This window comes from Aotus nancymaae, unplaced genomic scaffold, assembly GCF_030222135.1.
Source record: "Aotus nancymaae isolate 86718 unplaced genomic scaffold, 86718_ANA_hifiasm-v0.15.2.pri h1tg000058l, whole genome shotgun sequence".
Classification (NCBI taxonomy): Eukaryota; Metazoa; Chordata; class Mammalia; order Primates; family Aotidae; genus Aotus; species Aotus nancymaae.
This window is the reverse complement of record NW_026988472.1, coordinates 51,610,374-51,628,097: the sequence shown is the minus strand read 5'-3', so window position 1 is coordinate 51,628,097 and position 17,724 is coordinate 51,610,374. Positions and strand designations below refer to the sequence as shown.

At 44.4% G+C, this 17,724-nt stretch overlaps 1 protein-coding gene across 3 annotated transcripts in view; it reads right to left on the bottom strand.

Annotated features, from left to right (window-relative positions):
* PUDP (pseudouridine 5'-phosphatase) overlaps window positions 1–17,724 on the bottom strand; it is a 343,821-nt gene that overhangs the window by 293,333 nt on the left and 32,764 nt on the right. For all 3 annotated transcript variants that reach the window (XM_064364540.1, XM_064364539.1, XM_012437567.2), the window contains exon 2: window positions 7,925–8,143. In XM_064364540.1, the coding sequence (XP_064220610.1) occupies window positions 7,925–8,143 (219 nt within the window). The remainder of the gene's footprint in view (window positions 1–7,924; window positions 8,144–17,724) is intronic.

The following is a 17,724-nucleotide window of genomic DNA, read 5'->3' as shown; positions in this document are numbered from 1 at the left end:
AATTCTGAGTTCAGTGTACAAATCTGCTATAAGGTTATATATGGCCTTAAAAGGGCTCAGCCCTGTGGAGCGTGTCAGAACACATCTTCTCCCCTTTGTACTCTGATATTTTCTACCTCAACATAAAGGTCACCGCCACATCATCTGGGGCAGTAGAGCACCATGGCTAAGAGGTCTGGACTCTTCATTCTCCACCTGGGTTCAAGGCTAGCCTCCATAATCAGAGGCTGTATGCTTTCGGGCAAATAATTTGAACTCTGCAGCCCTCCCTGCCATTCCCTGTGAAATGGGAGTGCTAAGAGTGACTGCATCTTAGTGGGTGGCAAGAGGCTGACACACAACCCCATGAGTGAAAGCACTGAGAACATGACATGCAGCAAGTCCTCAATGCTTGTGAGTCCACACAACCATAGTGGACACCAACAAGGACAAGGGGCATGAATACCCTTAAGGGGCATGTTTTCTGAACATGGCACAGTGATTATGTTCTGGGGTTCCTAGGTACTGTCCATCCTAGTGAGACTCAAAGCCCCAACATCCTGGGTACATCTAACTGGCATAGCCCCAGCACTCAGCTGAGAAATCTAGCCGAGGGGAGGCCAGCAATGACAGGCAGGTGTAGACACAGTTAGTGACATGTACACAAATGGGCCCCTCTTCTCTGTGGGGCTCCTGCCACCTAGGTGTTATACTGTCCCTCAATACTGAGCCCCACTGCCCAGACTTAGAAAGTAATGGACAATCAGAGTGGCCTCTAAACCAAAGGCTGTAATTTTTCTCCTGGCTTCTTTACTGGCCTGGAAGCTGACCTGGATACTTTCTGGTTCCTAAAGGTAACATCTGGCCCTGAACCCAATGGTATAAGAGACAGAACAAGAGATGTGAGTGTGTCAATGTGGACATATGAAAATCTACAGGACTGTAAGGGTGTTGGACAGCACAATACCTCCATCACTAAGGAGAAACCAAAGCAGCACAGCTTGCTGAGGTCTTCTGGAAACTGCCCTTGACACAAGAATCATGTTAGCACTGCTGCAGACTAATGCAACCTTGTAAGTGTTCCCAGGCAAGAAGTACCCTGAGTGCCTTCTAGTCCCTAGGGATGGATGTCCAGCATTTTAGGGAGCCACAATGACAATTCACTTAAGAGCCTAGGAAAAATATGTTCTCACTTTTCTTAGACCTATTTAAAAAAAAATTGGCTAACAATTTAATTAAAACATTTGGAATTTCTGTCCCATGAGTCTATATGTACTTGCTTTGCATCTAGGTGAATTATGTCAGTGGCCTCATTCCATAAAGGTGCATGTAGGTGAGCATATCTGTGTGTGTATGTGTCTACATACAAACACAGAGGCATCATAAGAAAAGGGCTGAAATGAGGTACCCTGAAAAAAGACTGAGTAATGGTTACCTCCAGGCAGTGGGAGTTAGAAGGGCTTCCAATTTTAATGCTATACATTTTTGAGTTGCGTGAAGCAAGTATAATTTATGTAATTAAAAAAAAGGACCAGTGTGGTGGCTCATGTCTGTAATTCCAACACTTTGGGAGGCTAAGGAAGGAGGATTGCTTGAGGTAGGGGTTTGAGAGCACACTGGCCAATATATCAAGACCCTGTTGCCACAAAGAAAACAAAAAAAAAGTCAGCTGGGTGTGGTGGCATATACTTGCAGTCCTAGCCACTCCAGAGGCTGAGGTGAAAGGATTGGTTAAGCCTAGCAGTTCGAGGCTGAAGTGAACTATGACAGCGCCACTGCACTGCAGCCTGGGAGAAAGAAAGAGACTCTGTCTCTAATTGGAAAAAAAGCATATCATGATTGTGGTTTGTTATCCTGAAGGGATATTTTCCCTACTTAACACCATCCTTTCATTCCTCTATGACAAATTTCATGATGTAAAACATGACGTGTACCCTGAGACACCCATTGGGATGGAAAATCTCCTTTACTGAATCCACAAATTCAAATGCTAATCTCCTCCAGAAACACCCTCACACACACATTCCAAATTATGTTCGGTCTGGGCACCGCACAGCCCAGTGAAGGGGGTGTGTGTCTTTAACCATCACCCTGGCCTTAATCTGGCCCATCTCTTCTAGGCTGCAAGCATTATGTGCCAAAAACCCAGAGGATTCTCCCCAGGTACAGGTTGTACTCTAACATGCCTCCTTTTAAAAATCCCAATGGTTCTCCCTATCCAGAAAGCAAACATTGAGCTGGGGAATAAGAAGGTTAACTCATAGAGCCACATTTCCTCTTTGAAGCTTGTGAGCCATGAGAAGCTTGGCTTCATACTTTATAGAAGCAAACTCACTGGCTGACTGGAATCCTCCACGTGTGCCATTTTCCTTTGGTAATGGCTTCTCCCATTCATATCTCTATGGTCTCACTGGCCTCCCCGAGGTCACCCCCCTACTGCAGGAGCAGCCACTGCTCCAAGAATATCCTGCTTTACTTAATTCTATATCCCTTTGGCAACTCTTTCCTGAATTTCTCATTTTGACATGTAACGATATCCTACCATGGATTTTCACTTGGATGCTGTAGATATTCCTGTCCCCTCTCCCCAAATGGATGACACGCTCCATTAGGAAAGAGACCTTTCCTCTGTGTCCGCCTGAGCACTTGCTCAGCACTACATGCACAAGAATTCAGAAGAAAGAGGCAAGTTGTTAGCTGACTTCCAGAGGATGCGTGCCTTCCTGCCAGATGCTTCTAATGGAAAGGGTGGGGGTGTATCTGTTAGCAGTCAGGAAGACAATGGTGTAAGAAAATAAACCAAGAACAAAATTAAAACGAAAAAAAGCAGAAGGATGGAAACAAGCATAATTACCGAAGTAAGCCTGAGGAGGAAGGCTTACTTACAAGAGGAAGACATAGCTTGAATGAAAACAGGACCAGAGCCCACGTCATGTGCTTCATGTCCATGCCATGGCTGGTGTGTGCTTTTCAATGAAGCGGAGAAGGGATGGAGAACGACCTTACTAACTCCTCAAGGTGGGATTCAGAGTGAGGACTGGATCCTCCTGGGTTAGAAGATGACACAAGTGCCTGCTAGGAATGACTCACTGGGCCAGGTGTAACCATACACACTCCAAGGTTGTCTTATAGCAATGCCTCAGGTCTCAGCTGTTTGTGCTGCTGTAATAAAATATCTAGGACTGGATACTTTGTAAAGAATCAAGGCAGTGGCAGGTCTGTCTCTGCAGAAGGCTGCTCCTTGCTTCAAGATGGTACCTTGTTGGTGCACCCTTTGGAGGGGAGGAAGGCTGTGTCCTCAGGTGGCAGAGGAATGGAAGAGCAAGCCCTACTCTCTAGTCCTTTCATGACAGTCCTAATCCAATCCACGATGCTCCACCTTCAGGACTTAATCACCTCCTGAAGGCTCCACCTCCTAATCCTATCACATTGGCAATTAAGTTTCAACACTAGATTTGGGGGATACATTCAGATCATTGTACCCCACAGTGGGCATGTCAGTCAGTATTCCTAGTGTCCTGAGGGGACTGGAGCTGGACAGCAGGGGGAATGCTGGGCTTCAGAGCTGGGACTGGACCCATGCTTTCTACTGCACAGGCCACACCTGCTCCCTCCCCTCAGCCACCTAAGGGGAGCTCTGGCACCTGCCCACAGCTATCCAGGGGGCCAGGGTTCTAGTTCGCTTTTTCTGCTCTATATCATCTGAGAGGGGGAAAGTAGAGGGCAGGGAGTTATCGCCAGACAGCCTGGTGCAGGCGGTGAGGACCAAGAGATACAGGGAAGAGCCCACCAGGCTGAGGAGCACATCTGCAAGGCAGACTGTCCCTAGGGGCAGGATCACTAGGGAATCAGACGTAGCCCACCTCACTCCTTTCTACTGGACTCAGGCCCACCTCACTCCTTTCTACTGGCCCAGATGCCATACCCGGGGCTCTTCCTCCAGGAATCTCATGCTTAGTGAAAATGCCTGGTAAAGCAAAGAGCCAGGACAACCGAAAAACTCCTGGGGGACCAACTTTCTTCTTATTTTTGAATCCAAATTACTCTCGCTGAGTTATACTGAAATGTAGAATTTCATGTATCCAAAGGAATTCATTACTGAAAGGATTTGTTCAAGATATAATGAAGGTAACCAGTATGGGCTATGTTTTGAACAAGATTTTCTGATATTCCAAGTGAAGATTTTTTTTTAAGTAATGTGACATACATTGCCAGTTGTAATATGGTACCTATTTTTTAAATCCCTACAAAACTCACAAGAGATGAACCACATGTATTTTTTTCCCTAAACTTAGTGCCACAATTTAAAAGACAATTTATTTTCCTAAGGTAATTTAAGCCTTGGCTAAGTGACAGTTTCCACTGAAGCATGAAGCCATGTAGGAAATACCTACAGAACTAACTGCTCAAAAGGACTTCCTACTGAGGACATCATAGGCCACCCAGCTTTTCATGGAGAGGGCCTTCCAGAAACGTGACTATAGCAAATAGGCAGCTGATGTCTGAGTGCATCAGGGCCTTTCTGCCTCGTCTTTCAAGTCCATTAGGTCCACCTTCTCTTCTTAGTGGCTAGACTGACCCAGGCAAAGACCCCTCCTACACCATGGCCAGGCAGACTTGCCTCTGCTTCATAATCAGGGCAAAGACGCACTCCTATACCATGATCAAGCCAAGGACACACCTCTGCACCATAATCAGGGGGCTGATGCCTTGGTGATTGGCCCGGGCAGACATGCCCCCGCACCATAATCAGGCTGATGCCCTGGTGACTGGCGAAGGCAGACACACTCCACAGCATAATCAGGTTCATTCCCTGGTCATTGGCCTAGGTAGACACACCCCCGCAGCATAATCAGGCTGATTCCTTGGTGACTGGCCAAGGCAGACACACCCCCACAAAAATAATCAGACCGATTCCCTGGTTATTGGCCCAGGTGGACATGCTCCTGCAGCACAATCAGGCTATTTCCTGGTGACTGACCCAGGCAGACACCCTCCTGCAGCCTAATCACAGCAGACAGCCCCTGCAACATGATGAGGCTTCCCCTGGTAATCTACCACTCACTCTTGCAATTTAACTGGCTAAATACCTCCTTGGGCTCAGCTGTCATTTTGAAACCATGTGAATAAAAGAATGATGTTGAATTAACAAGCCCTCCCTACAGACAGCTTTCTTTTCTAAAGAGCTCAAGGTGACTTCCACAACCTAACATACCCTACCAGAAAATACTTTCAGAAAGAAAAGAAAGTCAAGGGTTATATTTTCATCTACAGCTTAAGAACAGAAACAAAGTACTAAGTGAGCAAAATGAATACCTACAAGAAGGAGGACTACAGCAGCAAGTTTCTCTTAATCTAGTCACCAGAGCAATAACACTATAAGGCCACCTTCCCAGGGGAATTCAGGTTGGGTGAAGATAAAAGAGGAGGTGGGAGGAGTGCAAAATGAATAGAAACTAGGTCTCCAAGACTGTTCTTTCAAGGCAGAAGATCTATTTTATTTTCATTTTTGTGACTGGCATAATACTGAGCAGAAACCCTAAGGAAGAGCACATTTCTGGATCAGAATTAGGCTCAGCCTGTCTTTCTGCTCTATACATCCAGTCCAACATTGTCCTCCTCTGGTCTGCTTTCCCTTAAGGTTAAGTATTATTTCTAATCATTTTGTCTTATCCTGCCTAACTTGTTTCAGAATATCAAAGCGGCACATCAACCGACCGCTGTCCCTGCACATCATATGAGCCAGCATCCCAGCATGATTTTAAGTTTCTTATTTCCAGGATTACCTTGTGCATTTTTTAATATTCTTCAAGTCTTCTGCATGCTCTGCTCTGTCAAAGCACAGTTAATTGTGTATACGGTATGTAGATAGGATCGTTTTCAAAGACAGACTTTGAGTATCAAAGTTCCTACTCGCAATTGTGCAGCTAGTAAAAGTAAGTATACGCATGTGCACACATGCACACACAAATCATATGCCAAAAAACAGGATTTGTCAAATCAAAAAAAAAAAGAGGTCAAAAAGTAGTAAAGAAAGAAAAGAAAGCCATCTAGATAAGTTCTGTAGAAATGAACTATCTCTGAAGTACTAGTTCCTGGCTAGTTGTTCACCTTCTATGAGTTTCTATGATTAGCACCTCACTTAATCTGACACCAGCTCGCTTACAAGGCCAAATGAAGACACTACATTGATGGGATCACCAAGTAGATTCCATAAAACAGATTCACTAGCACTCCAGCCAAACTACCAGACTAGCTAGATAAAACTTTTTTTTTTTTAAGAATTGCAGTAGAACATATTTCAAGTATATCTTAGGATATAGAACAAAAAATGTAGAAGGAAAACCATGTGAAAGGCTTGGGGGGATATGGAAGAAATAAGACACATGCATGCCTCATACATCATGAGTGCTTTGTATATTAAGTCAGAAGAGATGCTTGGTCACAGAGTAACTTTATAGACAAACCTTAGCTATATTAGCAAAGAAAAAAAAACCACTCATATGACTAAAATCAGAAATGCAAGAGGCAACATTATAACCAGTGTCACAAAAATAATTAAAGGAGAATACCATTTGTTGGCATATCCTTTCACAATAAATTGGAAAACCTAAAAGAAATGAAAGAATTCCTAGAAACACACAACCTACCAAAACCGAATCATGAAGACAGAGAATCCCTGATGATTTTGAGAAGGGGGAAAAATAAAGACACAGAAAATCTTAACACACCTGTAAGTAGTAAGGACACTCAATCAGTAATAAAAGAAAACCTCTCCACAAAGGAAAGCCCAGGACCAGATGGCTTCACTGGAAAATGCTACCAAACATTTAAAACACTACTGAACTGTACACTTAAAAATAGGTAAGATGGTAAATTTTAGTGTGTGTGTCTGTGTGTACATGCTTCCTACCACAATTGAATTTTTATATGGTAACTGTATAGATGTGTTCACCAAGACTTGTCAGGGTAACTTCATGTGCAAATGGTACAGACACTAGATGCAGAAAACTGAATATCACGGTGCTTGTACCCATGCCTGAGATTCACAAACACTACCATTTGCAGTGGATGCAGACAGAGTGATTACAAAGGGTGTGTGTTTGCATGTGTGTGTGTGCTTCCCAGGAATAGTATATCCACATGTTTGGACATATATATAAATAACATACATTTCAAAAGTATGTATGCTTCATATTAATATCATTTTAAATCAAAGATTACTCATATAACTGCTGTTTTTTTTCCTACCCTAGCACCAGAAATTCTAAAGACAGAGTATTCATCCTGTTATCCCAGAAGAATCTTCAAATAGTCTATTTTCAAGGTCTGTAATCTAGAACATTCTTGAACAAGGAGCAGCAGGCAAGCCTGTTCTGATTGAATGTCAGTTAAGAAGCCTGGAGGTAACAAAGATGTCTTTCCTTTCAGAAGAAAACTGGACACAAATAAAGAAAGGGCTAAATCGCATACAAACACACAGGCTAAAAATGAATTAGGCTTTTTACTTGTTTTTTAAATTAAGTGTCTTTGGGGAGATTTAGCTGCTTATCAATTTGTTAAAGTTTGAATAGTTGCTGAAATATTAATCCTACGCCTGATTTTGAAAAGAAAAAGGCAAAACTATTCAGTTAAACTTTGAAGCCATTCTGTCACTAACATAATCTTTATAGATAGCAATATAAACAATACTCAAATGTTTTTGGAACCCAGAAGTCACTGAAACTAATGCATATTATTTTAAGAAGATTTTAAAGAGAAATTTGAATCACAGCATCCCACAGCATCAGCCAAACTCTTTCAGGAGCACGAAGGAGCAACTTAGTTTCAAGACTAAAGAAAAGAGGACAAACTCAGCATGCCCTATGCTAGACTGTAAAGGTGATTTACAAAACCACTGCTAATATTCACAAACTTAATCCTTCAAACAGCGAGGCAACCGCACCTGGCATGAGCGCAGCCATGGGGAACACTTCCTTTAACTTCGTTTGGCTTTCTTCCACCAGCTCCTCTTTGGACATCGGGAGCTGCAAGACGTCTATTATAATCTGTGCCGCCTCTAATGCCTTCTTACCCATAACCCGGGACTTTACATCCCAGCTGTATTTCTTGTCATAGCGATCACATATTTCTTGAAACACCACTGAATAGAGCCGTTCAGTATCTGCAGAAAAAAAAAAGAGACTTTTAGAGTGCATACTGTATCAACAGTAAGTCTGTATCAGGTTCACAATAACATCCACTGTGTAGGTCGCATTCCATGAACAAAGGCTTTGTGGAGACCTAAGTGAGCAGGGGAAAGGTTTGCAGGTCATTCTTACTAAATTATACTGTGGGCAGCCTCCTCTCAAGGCTGCTGGAGTTATGTCTGGAGTTGTGATCTGGATGGAAATTTAGAACTCAGGAGAGAAATGAAATCTGTATTATTGTTTTCTGTTTAAATGTGCATATTGGAATCTAAATATATACTTAGAATGGTCAATTCCATCTGATAGCACAAGGCATCATTACTTGGTGTTCCACTGCATGGCTCACTAGAATTAAGGACATTTCCACTGCCCAGTGGGATGAGCCCCCACCATGCCTGGCCAGGATGCTGCTGTGAAGCTCCCAGGGGAGAAAAGAACATTTGACACACAGGCTGTGTCATGGGATGGTGAAAGCTGACCTGAGGATTAACTCCCAGCTCGGCACTTACTCGGGGCACAGCCTCAGAAATATAGTGGCCCTGCAGGGGCCTGCCTTCCTCATGCTGACACAAGGTGAACAGGAACACTGCTCATAATAGTACCAGTACCACTAACATAGGCTACATTGCACTACATTTCTATTCATGTGCTTTTTCTGTATGTATATTTAATATACACATAGTATTAATAGCACTCATATTACCAATACGAATACTACTGATGGTGCTACTCAAGTGAAATAATCCTACTTTGCAGACTGAATACTTCAGGGCACATAAGTAACCTTCTCAGAACAGTGCCAGCCTCCTAGGGCGTGCTTGTGACACACTAGCTGTCTTCTCTACTCTCACTGTCTCCAGCATGGGCGTAGAAAGATCACTTTACTGAAGAACCAACTAACTGACCTGCTAGGAGGCATTATACACGATAAAAAGAAATACTCCAACACTGAGGAGTGTCTACCAAGTACAATTTCAAAACCAGGTAAGCTTCATGGAGCTGAGAGTTGCCTGATGACAGTCCTCCCAAGGCCCCAGTGAAGGAGAAGGCTGTGTGCCAAAGCCTGGACAGAGGCCTTGTCTTCCAGTCTGCGGTGGCACAGAGGCAGTCCCTGAACCTGAGAGGCTGGTAATAAACCTGTTCATACCTGGTTTAAAAAGAAGACACACAGACCCATCTGACAAAAATCTGGATTCAAATTCCGCTAGGAGACTGACCACCTGTTGTAGATTTAGCACTGAAGCTTTCCCACGGGGCGTGGAGCAGCATTAGCAGGACATAGTCTACCCTGAATTTGCACAACTAGACTCAACAGTAAGTCCTGAAAAGAGCTGGCGACCACAATGGCCTTTAACTGTCCCACAATGACATGAAAAACATAATAATCATCCCTAAATATTTTTCCCCCTATAAGATAGTATCTGTGATACCCAGGACACACTGAAGCAATGTACACACATAAAGAAGGCTGTGTGCGTCCAAGAGGCATGTAAGTCTTCGTACTCCTATGTGTGTTCACATGTTTACATGCACATAGGCATGCATGATTGTAATTGCTTAGATGCATTTTGAAAGCTGGCAGGGTATGAACTGCTATTAAAAGAGAGTTATAGGCTGGGTGCGGTGACTCACGCCTATAATTCCAGCATTTTGGGAGACCATGGCAGGCGGACTGCATGAGCTCAGTAGTTCAAGACCAGCCTGGGCAACATGGCAAAACCCCATCTGTATTAAAAATACAAAAAACTAGCCAGGCATGGTGGCACGTGCCTGTAATCCCAGCTATTCAGGAGGCTGAGGCAGGAGAATCGCTTGACCTGAGAGGCGGAGGTTGCAGTGAGCCAAGATTACATCACTGCACTCCAGCCTGGGCAACATGAGTGAGATTATGTCTTCAAAAACAGAAAAAAGAAAATAAAAAGAGTTATGGCAGGTTTTAACTCCAAAATACATGGTCCTCCCAGATAGGCATGTGGAGGACTGCCTGCAGCATAGGACAGGATTCGCTGTGTTGCACATGGAGAAGGTCTGGAAGGTATCTCGTGAGCCGCGGCAATGGTAGGGCCACCTGTGCTTTGTCTCCTGAGTCTTTCTCACAGAACGTGAATGGTCATCTGCATAGATACAGGGTCTGGGCAATCAACCATATCTACCAACTATTTGCAAAATTCCTGAATGAACCAAGGGTAGAGTGCTGCTATCTTGAGAAAAGAAGATTTCCGTGTGGCCTTGTACCCGGTCCCTTCAGCAGCATCCAAACTGCACCCCTTGGCTGCACCTACAGTATCGGCTAGGGCTCTTGCCGCCTTGTACTCAGAGGACTGGGCTCGTTGGTTGCTTTGGCTGCCATGGTGTGGACTCTGCCTCTGTGCACACTTCTCTCCTGGTCCTGGGGCTCGCTGCACTTGCCTGCAGAAGTCTCTGGCTCTTCCTCCTTGGGATGGGTCTGTGGCTGGGCCCAGTCCACCCTGTGGACACTGGGGTCCAGGAGAGGCTGGTTGCTGTGGACTAGGCTCTTCTGTGGGCTTTTGGGTGGCCCCTGCCCTGCACTCCCCATCCTCCTTGCTCCCTCTGTGCACTGACCCCTCTGCGGCCCTCTTCCCTACAGCAGACCCTGGGCTTTCTGTCTCATGATGGATGCTCTGGCTTTGACTGCTACCAGCAACAATAAGAGCCCTTCTCTATTCTTTCTCTGCTTTTCTAGGCCAATCCACCCACAGCTGCATGTCATGTGCCATTTCATTTTCAGCACTATAATATTTTTCCCTTGCTTTTCTACCAGGAGCTGTATTTTATTTTTTGTCTGTAGACATCAGGGGCCTTGCCCTACGGTCTAGGCTGGTCTCGAATATGTGGCCTCAAGTGATTGTCTGGTCTCAGTCTTCCAGTGTTGGGAATAAGGTATGAGCCACTACGCCTGGCCACGAGCTATATCTCATTAAGTTTGCTGAACAACACACCAAACAAACCTCAGAACCTCCAACCGGTCTGGATACTGGAGACTGTGAAAGCATGATCCCTGAGTGGAGGGGTCAAATCCCTTTGGGGTAGTACAAAAGACAAGACTCTCATAAAAGTTCCTGGGCTGGTTTGTACAAGTCGAAGTTCAAGTAACAACCTGAGTAACTCAAGCCTTCCTGGATCCCATCCTGCACTATGTCTCCCTACAGAAGCTGCAGAACAGAAGGAAGGGCTGGCCCACCCTCCTCCTCAGCAGCTGAGTGGTGAAAAGCCTCCTCTAAGGGAGGGTTACCCAGGCATGAGTGCTCCATTTATTTTCTTCTTCCCTGTGAGGGGGAGAAAGAGCCAGGGCTCTCAGGGCAAGGAGATGGACGGATTGGCAGTGAGGCGGCACGTTCTACTTCCTTGAGTGTTTGTTCTAGTAGTTGAGAGCGGAAGACTGACAAAAGGAAACTGCAGGCATCGAACAAGTGAGACACCGCTATCGGGTTTGAAAAGCCAAGTGAAGGAACAGAGGCCAGGCAGGACCATGGAGGTGCTCCGCAGAACTGGAGCTAAGGCAAGTGTAAGAGGAGGAAGAAAGGAGTGTGGACAAAAGCAGAAAAACAGCTGTATCCTCTAAAAATGCTTTCAACAATGTTTATTTAAAGCTTAAAATGTCATGGAGCTTTTAATTTAAAAGATACAGAACTGTGGGATTATAAATCTGTAGGGGACTGTGCAGACAGACACTTTTCTTCACCATTTAGATAAAATCATCCTAAATCCGTGGAATAAGCAAGGATCTAAACAAGTAATTAAACTCTTCAGGTCAAATGATGACTACAGCCGTTGATGATGGCACACTTAAAGGGACAGCACTGTGAAAGGAAAAACGCTGAAATAAAGGAGCGTAAAACAGTTGCACCAGGCCATCAGATGCATATTCTTCCCCGTTTACTAACAAGCTTCCAGCTTTTAACATTGCTTCAATGTCCTTTTTACCAGGAAAGGTAATATTTAACATGCTAGAGCCCCATACATGATTACCTTCCTTAGGTGAGTTAGAAAATATCCCTTGTGACTGTGACCACTCCCCTCCCCCCAGCTGGAATCTGTGTGGCAGTTGAGAGCACCTTCCATAGCAGCTGCAAGGACAGCATGGGGAGGGGAGCAGCCTGGCCACAAGGGAGAAGCTCTGAAGAAGCTACAGGGTACTCCAGGCTGGGCCCAAAAGCTGGTGTGTGTTTTCATCCTCTGAGGCAGCCTGAGTTCCCAGGATGCATGGGCGGCATTGCGCCTTAAATTAATTCAACTGTTACAGAAGCGCTGCGCCTGGAAGAAGCCTAGACCAATGGCTTAGTTTCTAAGGCGGAGGTTGAGTAATTGCAACAAATCAAGTAACATCTTTTATAATTAAAAGTGTATCTTAAATGCTTGCTAAGTCCACCCGAGGCACAGTGGTCGATGTTTTACCCAACAAAGATATAAAAAGTGAGGGTTTCTCCACCACTGTTATCTCAGTGAAGCTGTACCTGCTTGCCATGCAAATGGGGACCTATCTTCAATTTTATAAACGTGAGTTGCATTATTTAAGGGCAAAAACACCTCAAGCTGACTGTCGTTAAGGCGCATATAAGGTGATATGATTTGGCTGTGTCCCCACCTAAATCTCATCTCGAGCTGTAATTCCCAAGCATAGACGAAGGGAAGTGATTGGATCATTGTGGTGGTTTCCCCCATGCTGTTCTCCTGACAGAGTTCTCATGAGATCAGATGGTTTTAAGTGTTTGTTTGCAAGTTTCTCCTTCGCCCCTCTTTCTCCTGCTGCCTTGCAAGAAAGGTGCCTGCTTCCCCTTCTGCCATGATTGAAGTTTCTTGAGGCCTCCCCAGCTATGTGGAACTGTGAGTCAATTAAACCTCTTTCCTCTATAGAGTACTCAGTCTCGGGGAAGTTCTTTATGAAAGCAGTGTGAGAACAGACTGACATTAATACATATGGGAAGACCTGATTTTGCTCCCACCCCCATGTTCATACAAGACCTAGGGCTTTGGGGACCCAAGAGACCAGCAGAAAACTGCCAGCTCAGCTGCATGTCCTGGGACAAGTTTCTTAGCCTGACATATGATGTCTGCTGGAGAAATGTATTTAACAAAAAGCTGCTGACCTGCAGAAGCGGGTGGCCTTAATAAGCTGGGGGGGTAGGGGGGAGATGCTCTAGGTGTGGGAGTTGGCAGGCAGCCCAGAAAGGGAAGCCAGGCCCTCTAAAGCCTGGTGGTTTTGAGGGGAAACCCCAGCTCTGCAGCTTTCTAGCTGGAAACTCTAGAAGCTAGCAGCCTTGGGTTAAGCACTTGTAAAATGAGGATCCTGTTCATACTGTATGTCTTATAAGTCTGCTGGGCCTTGGCTTGCCTGCCTCTAAAATAGGATCCTAATGACGTAGTCATGCCACACACCTTCTAGGCAGTTGTGTCCACAAAGTGAAATAATCTGTGTTGTGGTCTGAGTGCCTGGCCCAGAGTTACGTCTGAGCATCAACATATGGAGTCATTAGGGAATGCTTTTGTTAACTGTGAGTTACGAGGAATTGACAAGATCCGCTGTCTCCCTTAACACTAACACGCTAATAACAGCAAGCAGCTGTTGAACTTGAGAAACTAAAGTGCCTCCTACCAAATATTTTGCTTAAAAAAACAAGCAAACAAAACTACCAATTATTTGGAATTCATCAGTACATCACACCTACTAGATACATTAAACTAGCTTTGCAAACACTTCTTAACTAATTGCCGGGGCTGCAGAGGAATACAGCCTCTGTTCCCAATTCTATAACCCAAAAACGTCTGAAAACGCTGCAAAATGTGTACTGGGCTGGTATGAGGTGGTTTTAACGGTCCATGTTTATCATGCTTAGTACGACTATTCAACCACTTCCCTATAGAAATACTAATGGATTTGATTACGAATGCTGCCTGAGAACCCCCAAGAATGTTCTGTGTCATGGAACATATGAATTCTAATATGTTTTAAAATAACCTAAATACATCTGGCTCCGTAGATTTGGGGTAAGGGATTATGAACCTGAGTTTATGACTGCTTTTGAAGTTACACTTTGTGCATCTTGCACAACTGAATTGACTTAATGGTTTTTTTCCCCAAAACGTATCTTGATACATCTTGAACATAATTTTTATTCCCAATTACAAAAAGGAGAAAAAACCTAAAGCGGTGTTTTGTGTTAGCTAGGTTAGCTCCTTAAAGACACAAACTACAAGAAAGGCTGATCTTGAGTTAGAATCAAATGATCACAATCTGACAATTATAAAGATGTTAGCTGACTGTGTATGTGTGTAACAGTTCAGTTTTTCTTTTTGACACAAGGTCTCATCTGAGTGTAGTGGAGGTATCCCACTGCAGCCCTGACCTCAAATGACCCTCCTACCTCAGCTCCCAAGCAGCTGGGGCTACAAGTGTGCACCACCAGACCAGGCTAATTTGTAATTTTGTTGTAGAGACAGGTCTCCCTATGTTGCCCAGGCTAGCCTTGAACTCCTGGCCTGAAGTGATCCTCCCACTTTGGACTCCCAAAGTGCTGGGATTACAGGCATGAGCCATAGCGCCCAGCCAAGAGTTCAGCTCTTTACTGATCATGTTACGAAAGACGTTTGTTCATAAAGATCAAAGCCCATGTCCAAAGTTGACTCCTCAGATGCTTCTTTCCTTACTTGCACTCCCTTCTGCTCAGCTGAGGCAGCACCGGAGTGGCAGGACTGCCTACAGGTACAGGTCCAGCAGCCCCCACACTGCTGCAGAGGAGACTCCCAATGTTGACTCTGGCTGGGGCAGTGATACAGGGGCAGAACTGCCTGTAGGTGCAGGTCCACCAGCCCCTATGCTGCCAAAAAGGCTCCCAATGTTGACACTGGCCAGGCCCTTGCAAACAGATCAGGCCCAAAAGGTTCGCCACCTACACTAGCTGGTTTAATGAGGGCAGTGGTCTTATGTGATGGTCACCTCATTGCAGTGCAGAATGAGGGCCGAGGAGATGCAAGTTAGCTTGAACAAAGATGGAGGCCACGGTGCAGGTGAGTGCAGGGCTGGCGCCACCAGGAAGTGTGTTAGTCACCCATTGAGTGACAGCTTCACCCCAACAAGGCCTTAGCTTCCTCGGAAGTGCTGAGCACCTTAGTGGCAGCTGAGGAAAGAGAGTCAGCAGTGTTTCTGAATGTGAGGAAAACAACATATTTTGAAGTGAAGTTGCTTTAATTTAAAACCCAGCATCCAGTACATTTTGATAGAAGTGGTAGTGTCATTTTGATAAACATTTTGACAGTACATAGTAGGTAATCATTGAATTTATTTAAAATGTAAACTCACTAGTTTTGTTCATTTAAGATATTCTACTGCTGTTTCCTTAACACCTTGATTCTCAAAGTGAGGTCCCTGGACCAGCAGCATCAGTATGATGTGAGACACTGTCCAGCTACCTATTTTTGGGCTCTGTCTTAGTTCATTTTCTGTTGCTTATTAACAGAATACCTAAAACGTGGTAAGTTCTGAAGACATTTCTATCTTACAGTTATGGGGATTGAGAAGTACAACATCGAGGGGCTGCATTTGGAGAGGGCCTTCTTGCTGGTGGGGACTCCATGGAGTCCTGAGGTGGCACAGGGCGTCACATCTTGAGGGGACTGAGTGCGCTAGCTCAGTCTCTCTTCCCCTTCTTCTTTTTTTTTTTGAGATGGAGTCTAGCACTGTCACCCTAGCTGGAGTACAATGGTGCAATTTTGGCTCACTGAAACCCATGCCTCCTGGGTTCACATGATTCTCCTGCCTCAGCCTCCTGAGTAGCTGGGATTACAGGTGTACACCACCATGCCTGTCTAATTCTTTTAGAAGAGACGGAGTTTCACTATGCTGGCCAGGCTGTTCTTGAACTCCTGACCTCATGATCTGCCTGCCTCGGCCTCCCAAAGTGCTGGGATTACAGGCATGAGCCACTGCGCCCAGCCGGCCTCTTCCTCTTCTTACAAAGCCATCAGTCCCACACCTTTGATAACTAATTTATCCAATAATTCATTAATCTATTAATCTCTGAATGAAAGGGTCCATTCATGAGGGCAGAGCCTGCATGACCCAACACCTCTTAAAGGCTCCACACCTCTCAATACTGCCAAACTGGGGATTAAGTTTCAACATGAGTTTCAGAGAGAACAAACTTTCAAACCACACAGCAGGCCCCACCCTAGATCTACAGAATCAGAAACTGAGTTGGGGCCCAGCAATGTGTGTTTTACAGAGCCCTCTCAGTGATTTGAATGTTTGCTCAAGCGGAGGGCAATAGAGCTGGCATTATGTTTTCATGGAAGACTTGTGCTCTATAAAGTTGTGATTTTAAAAATATATCAATCTTACCTAACAATTGTACATATACGAATGTACTAGTACAAATTAAAGAACAATCTATGATGCAATTCATCCTAGTACTTACTTTCCTTTATATTGTACCCTATTGTGACTTAGTTATATCTCTCTTCCTATTTCCTTCTGTCACCCCCAAATCAGACTTATGTTAATGTGTTTGTAATGAAAGCAAGATTTAAAAACAAGGACCCTTAAATATGCCCCATTCTTTCTCAAGTTAGTTGCAGCAAATGATTCCAATAAATTGGAGTTCTCAGTTAATCACAGTTAATTAGGTCTACATCAAATGAGATGTAGAATTCAATGAAAGTTACATGCAAAGCATTCTCACGGACATGGCCAGGGTAAAGTGCTTATGAAGAGATGCCCTAATAAGCCAGCTCTTTTAAAGAAACATGCCAGCTACTCAGGAGGCTGAGGCAGGAGAATTGCCTGAACCCAGGAGGCGGAGGTGGCGGTGAGCCGAGATCGCGCCATTGCACTCCAGCCTGGGTAATAAGAGCGACACTCCGTCTCAAAAAAAAAAAAAAAAGAAACATGCATCTTGGAATAAAAACATTGACAACTTAATGGAATATACTATATTCAAGGATTAATTAATTTATCATACTTTTTTCCTTAAACGAAAATCAAGAAAAAAATATTTTCTAGGCTGGAATCATTACATATGAAATCACAGTTGTCATTGGTGACCTTCTTTTGAGAGTAACTACCAAAACTTTTACATCTTTGCTATATATATATGTTCTAACATAAGATCCTCCTTTTGCAGTTTAAGCATTTCCAGCTTTATGAAAGCTATTATTAGAAAATAAGGGTCCAATTCCAAAAACCCACTTTTGGTCAGTAGTACAGCAATCCTAAAAATTGAGCTTTGAACTACATAAGCTTGGAAACCCAGCCCTTCACAGACGAAGGCTTTTAGCCTTCTGAAATGGCTAGTTCTGATATCTGGGGTTGCCTTGGGCTTTTTCTGACCTTCTTACACAGCCAAGCTTACTTAATAATCCCTAGAACTCTGGCCACAAAAACAGTTCTGGAAGGTCACTGTGGGCAACAGTGGTTAAACATTGCTCTCTACGCTCCTGGCACACAGCACAGAGCCCAGATCCTGTTGGCAGCGCTATTTCACTTCACTCCCAGAGTCGCTGCCACGCACATGGCTGCAAAGGGGAGCCAGTCTGAGCCTGA